Below are 6,794 nucleotides of genomic sequence, written 5' to 3' on the forward strand. Positions count from 1 at the left end.
TTTGAAGGCCCATTTCATGCCAAAAACGATGCGACTGGTGCCAGACTCAATCATTTTAGCCTATAATTTACCTACATATAGAAATAGAAAAAGCTATATGGCATATGTGTAAGAGTTTAATCATGTGAATCATCAACTACATATTTCTTGCACCGAATGCGAAAATACCTGCTATATTTTATACGGTTTCCACACTCTATATGAATGTATGTGAAGTCAATGCATGTTAGAATGTTTCTTGTTACAGGGTGGCAAACTAATGTGACTTTTCGGTATCATACACACTGGGAAAATCGCTCGATTCATGAAACATTTTCGTTTGTTATTTCATTGTTATTTGCTGGACTTAAATAAAATAAAAAAGAAATCGTACAAGATAGAAAAGGGAGTGTTTTCCTCAGCACAAAACGTCTACCACACTTTATCTATACGGTCTTCAAACACCTCGCTCAAATTCCAGTGTGTATGTCACTAAAACATTTGGTTCGTGAAAATCATTTGGGCGAAGTGTTTGAACGATGCATCAATAATTTAAGGCAGATGCTATGTGTTATAGAAAATACCTATTTTCCTGTCTGCGATGCTTATTATTTTATAAAAATCTGACATGTAGCAAGGAAATTATAAGTAGAATTGCTACCTGAACCGTGTGTAAGCCATCGGAAAGTCACATCGGTTGGCCATCTTTTTGTTAGCTCGTTGGGTAAAGTGTAAAAATGTGGTTACACAAAAACCTTTATGGTTGTGAAGTGTTGTGGGATTAAAAGAATATCGTAATTTTGTTCTAAAAGTAATTTAAGCAATTTATTTTATTTCCTGCTCCCATTCAGATAATTATTGTTCAAAAATAATAGTTTAGACCTTTCTAAAGTCCAAACTTAAGATTTTATTGAAACAAACTGTAATCAAATCCACTAAACGCCAAAATACGCGTAGAAAAACAGTAATGATTAAGAAAGTTCTAAAGAAATTCTTTATTCTTGTAATGTTAAAAATACATTAAGATTTCAAATAGCTGCATATTGCCCAGTTTGATACAACTGGGATAAATCAAGTACATCATATTTTAATGACCATGTACTTGAAATACTTTAATAATGTCTTGTATAAACTTGCGTTTACAAAAATGAACTCCTTGCCATATCTTTTATCTATTATTAAAACTTGGCAATGTCTAAATATTGGATAGGCCTAACAACTATCAAATCAAATAAGTACTTAAGATTTTTAAAAAAGTGTCTATAATGAATAAATATCTTTAGCTAACAAGTTGTAAGAACTCAAGAACCTTCCATGCACGTGGTACACACACTTTGTTAATTAATTTTATGCTGTAATACACCATGTAAGACAGTGATCCGGTCTCCTAAAGACGTTGTTTTCAGGTGCAAATCTTGGATAACAGCCAACTTTTGCCACACAGTTTCTTGTGCTAGCATCGAATGTCCATATTGTATTCTTGAACAAACATGTTGCCGATTCTTCTTCGGCTATCTCGGCACATAATTTATCAACTGAAACAAGAGAAACAATGTGAAAGAAATTCATGTTACTATATTTACATTCTCAATATTCATTCCATTGAAAATTATGACGTTTATTTTGCGAATATTTAACAAAGTTTCTATATAAGTACCGTTGCTGTTATCCTCATCTTCTCCAGCTTCTGCAAGTGATAATGCTGCAACTGTTATACATACAACCCAGAAAATTACTGCTGATACCCTCATCCTGTTGTTTTTTCCTTCTGAAAATAGAAAAGACGACAGTTATATTAATAGTCTAGGAAACGCTGTTTGAAATATTTACAGTCCGAGAAAAACGGCTTTTCTCGATGAAGCGATACACAGCCGGTGCATACCAATTTGCCAAAATGCACCTATCTAAATGAACTTATTTACGTATTTTTTACTAGTTGTAGGTGGATACGGGAAATATCCGGCTCCCGGATAACTGTCCATGCGGTAACGAGGCTTTGCCACAGAAACAATTGCTCGAGAGTTAGATATTTCCATCCGCACTTATCACCAGTGAAAGAATCTTTTTCTCATATGACCCCCATGTGTTTGGAGGTCAGAACAAAAGTGTCAAAATTCAAGATCATAACGACTTTGAGTCTGAAAATTATCAATAATTAAAGAATGCTTTGGTCTACAGTCGCCAAACTTTATATGATACATTGTAATTGCCTGTGACCTGTAAATGACGCTTACGGTTATGGTAGTTGAAAGGTCAAATCGAAACTAAAAATGGTTTTCGGTAAATAACTAAAGAACGCTTTGGCTTACAGTAGTGCATCTTTGTAGGCTGATTGTCTGTGGTCAGTTAATGACACAAAGAAAGGGAACAGAGATCTCGATACCAAACGGTTTTCGCTCAATAATGTAAGGCCGCTTTGGTTTTCAACATTCATAGTCTGGTGGCATGATGTCCAGTTGTTTGTCGAAGTAATATTGGGTCAAATGTTTAGGACACTGCTTTCCGACAGGCCATTATTGGAAGTGAGGACACTTGTTTTAAAAACAGATCTTGTTCATTTATCATTGTCGCTGTTCGGAATCACTCCTGATCGCGTAAGAATCAATCGGAAATTCTTCAACACAGATCAAGTAGTAATAAAATAGCACAATATCATTAAATATAGTTATGCGCTACGAAGTATTCTAATACATAAAGAAAAGGTGCCAACAAAGTAATTATTTTTTCCAATATTTTAAATTATTGTGACGTCATGGGTTTGAGCCTGACGTGTGAGGCCGCCCTATGCTAATGACGTTGCGGGAGTAAAACCGGTATAAGGGGAAACAAAAAAATCACATTAATGTTACATTTAGGATCAATATATTTTTACTCTTGAACCAAAGATTTTGAAATTTTACAGTTCTACGCTTATTGTGGAATTATTTTGGAACATGGTGAAAGATATTTCTGTTAAATCATCATTGTCAAATTCATGACATGCATTACTTTAAAAGCAAACTATTACCTCTTTCTGAATTTCAGGCTACATAAGCTCTCTCGTAGTGCAACAATCACCAAAATCAACGTTAATTATCCAAACTTATACTTGCGACTATATATATATTGCACATTATTAAAAAATAAAATTTAAAATATAAAATAATAAAGAGATCTGCTTACCTCAACTTATTGAAGACAGGTACTAAAATGATGTTAAATTGCCGTTGTTCTATTCTGACAGAAATAAATCCAAAATGAGGCTATAAATGACATATTGGCGGAACAGGCTTTACTGGAACCGTGATCTGTGTCAACAGGTGGCATGCCGCCACTAGCTACCTACTGATATATAAATATGTCGCAGAATGTCAGAAAAATATGTTAAAATGTAGTGAATACATGTACTTTAAATCGATTATATACAAGCCTGGAAGGTAAATGATCAGTTTTTCATACCTTTGTAATTTATGTGTTATTGTTATAAGTGGAAAACTAATGATGCTTGTATAAAATGGCATCAGCTTACATTCACCTTATGTTGTTTCATACATATTGTTTTTATATACGTTCATTTATGTACAGTTTGTTTGAGCGACTCCTCCAGAGTGTTTATTTATAGTCTATTTATAGCATGCAGCAATTGCCAATATGAGCGACTCGCCCATAAGTTTGTATTTGCGTTTATTTGTAGTAGCCACCATTTGCCCCTTTGAGCGACTCATCCAGACGTTTGTTTTATGTTTATACATGGTCGGTATCTTTTGCCCCTATTAGAGACTTATCCATTAGTTAGCATTTATTTTTATTTTTATTTGTAGTCGCTACATTATGCCCTTATGAGCGACTCCTCAAGAAGTATGTATTTATGCTTATTCCTAGTCGCCACCATTTTCTTCTATAAGCGACTCCTCTTTAAGTTTGTATATATGTTTATTTGTAGTCGCCACAATTAATTTGTATTTACGCTTATTTTTAGTCGCTACCATTTGCTCCTATGAGCGACTCGCCCCTATTTGTATTTACACTTATTTATAGCCCAAACCATTTGCTCTTTTAAATGGCTCTTCCAGAAACTTATATTAGTCATTTTGATTAGGATAGTGCAGAACTAAGAAGATGCACCAGTCTCAGAAGCTAATCCTGTCTCTTTAACAAGAACGCTATAATTAAATCACCCTACACTGGACCTCGATTTTAATGTCTCATCCGAAAGACATCCAGTAACTTTAATCGGACGAACGGGAGAACAAGCTTTTCTTAGCCTAGACCATTACATTTGCCCACTCTTAGACTATAAGATATATGCCAGTCATTTTATACGCCATTCAGAATGTGCATACTATAAACTTTGGAACAGCAAGTAAATGTCATTGCGGGAATTTATGTGTAACATATCTGTTACTTTCAACATTTGTCACGCAACGTATTTGTTTAATACTTTTACGAATTGTCGTTATTTTTGTTTCAAGCTTCTCTGAGTACGACTACTTGATATATGGAAGTCTTTAAAAATTGTTTTTCTGACCTATTGCCAAACCAATAGCGTACAGCGATTTTACAATGAATTAAACTTGTAAATCTACATTGCAGTCGGAATTACAAAACATAAAAGCTGGTTTTAGATTTGTCAAAGCTTCAAAATGCATGTGAAGTAGAAAAGTTCAATGAAAGTAAAGAAGTACATAGTTTTTCACATATGTTTCAATATAGAAGACAATAAAGCATAAATTTCTTATAGGAGTCAGGCTCCATGTAATAGTACTTTTAACTCCTTAAATAAATCTTAAACAGAATCAACAAAAAAAAAAATTTAAAAAAAAAAAGTGTTGCCAAATTGTTGCTTTCATTGTCCACGTGTCATTTTTAGCAGTATGGGCGTTTCAACTGTTGCTTATGCCATATTTCATTTATATGCAACATCTGTTGCTACGGTCACGTCATTGTTAATGTTACAAGCGTGGTCACTTCTCCCAAGCATCAAAAGGTAGCAACAAGGTAAACGTTTGTTGTATTTTAATTATGTATTATTTTGTGAATATCTAACTTTTCGTGCAATAGCTTTATATTGCGTGGCAATATTAATATATTCTTTCACTAAAAGGAACAATAAATTTTGAGGGGACTTCATCTTTAATCCAAACGCATGTGCATGAGTTATTTTTATCTAAAATGTGACGAAATTCATGTTTTCACATTAGGTTCGAAGAAGCTGGCGTCCAAAATGAAATTCCATCTCGTCATTCTTGCTGTACTCCTGGCACACAATATTGTACACGGAGACGAAGATGATACAGACACTGTACCCACAACAGAACAACCTGAATGTATGTTAAATTTTAAAATCATCAAACCATCGATATTACATTGCTTAGATTCTCTTTATGGACTATTTGATATACAGTACAGCTATTTCTCGCATTTCTAACTTTACTGGATACCTAAACTGATGGAGATTCTTTGTCTCATGTAAAATAAGCTCTTTTTGTAATATACTAGTATTTAGAATTGAAAGAGGCACTTCTTCTAGTGACAGTGACTTTTATCTCGTGCAAAATTAGCATTTTATGTAATGTTTAATGATATATCGAAAGAGGTACGTAAGTCTCTCGTATATTTCTACTGGCAGTAACTTTTATCTCATATAAACTTAGCATTTTATGTAATATTTAATAATATACCGGAAGAGGTACGTCTCTCGTATATTTCTACTGACAGAAACTTTTATCTCATGTAAAATTAGATTTTATTTAATATCTGATATATTGAAAGGAGTACTTCTCTCAGATAGTTCTACTTACAGTAACTTTTATCTCATGCAAAATTAGCATTTTATGTAATGTTTAATTATATATCGAAAGCGGTACGTACACCTCTCGTATATTTCTACTGACAGTGACTTTTATCTCATGCAAACTTATCATTTTGTGTAATATTTAATGATATATCAAAATAGGTACATCTCTCGTATATTTCCAGTTACTTTTATCACATGCAAAATTAGCATTTTATGTAATATTTAAGGATATATCAAAAGAGGTACGTCTCTCGTATGCATATACTGACAGTAACTTATATCTCATGCAAAATTAGCATTTTAGGTAACCTTTGATATATTGAAAGAAGTACTTCTCTAATACATTTCTGGTGTAAGGGCTTTCATCTCATGTAAAATAAGCATTTTGTGTAACTTTTAATACATTGGAAGAATACACGTGTACTGGTGGTAACTTTTATCTCATGCAGAATAAGCACTGCCGGAGGCCTAATTTTTTATTAATATCTGATGCATTTAAAAAGGTACTCAACAGTCAGTTTAATTCTAAAATATAACAGATCTGTATACATTATGAATAAGTTCTATCACTTTTCAAGGGTTTAAAAAAAATGACGTAAACAAATAATTAAAACTTCCGTTCAGTAGTTTGAATACATAGCGAAAATAAACTTACTATTTATATTTTTATACCACAGACAATTTTTCCGATGTATACACCATATATTGTTTGGCGCTTTTGTTTTAATATCCTACGTGTACGTTTACGAAATTGTCACACAACGCGTACCTATACCATCATTACACTTTAGTAATTTTTTATATATTCTCAGTGGACACGTACTGCCTAGAACCTCCGCCAACTCTGGATGGACCTTGCAATGAGAGAAAGATTTGGACTTTTGACAACGACCAGAGACAATGTGTCCAGATAAGTGGATGTTTTGAAGACGCGGGGCCCGAATACAACATGTTCATGTCTAAAGAGAACTGTCAAAGATGGTGTGCTTAAATGAACTGCTGTTCATCAAAATGAAGTGTTTTGCTTTGTTACTAGTCA

At 33.4% G+C, this 6,794-nt stretch overlaps 1 protein-coding gene and 1 long non-coding RNA gene across 2 annotated transcripts; one reads left to right on the forward strand and one right to left on the reverse strand.

Moving 5' to 3' along the window:
* Positions 1–1,327: 1,327 nt before the first annotated feature.
* On the reverse strand, positions 1,328–3,389 carry LOC123537038 (uncharacterized). The gene is made up of 3 exons (XR_006683452.2): positions 3,142–3,389; positions 1,637–1,747; positions 1,328–1,514 (listed from the first exon to the last, which is right to left on the reverse strand). It is a non-coding gene; the product is annotated as an uncharacterized LOC123537038 (long non-coding RNA).
* Positions 3,390–4,867: 1,478 nt separating this feature from the next.
* On the forward strand, positions 4,868–6,794 carry LOC123537037 (uncharacterized). Its single transcript, XM_045320577.2, has 2 exons — positions 4,868–5,285; positions 6,568–6,794. Exons 1-2 carry the CDS (start codon positions 5,105–5,107, stop codon positions 6,744–6,746), a joined length of 360 nt encoding a protein of 119 aa, XP_045176512.2. The 5' UTR covers positions 4,868–5,104; the 3' UTR covers positions 6,747–6,794.

The sequence above is a fragment of the Mercenaria mercenaria genome, chromosome 17 (assembly GCF_021730395.1).
Source record: "Mercenaria mercenaria strain notata chromosome 17, MADL_Memer_1, whole genome shotgun sequence".
In the NCBI taxonomy this organism is placed as follows: domain Eukaryota; kingdom Metazoa; phylum Mollusca; class Bivalvia; order Venerida; family Veneridae; genus Mercenaria; species Mercenaria mercenaria.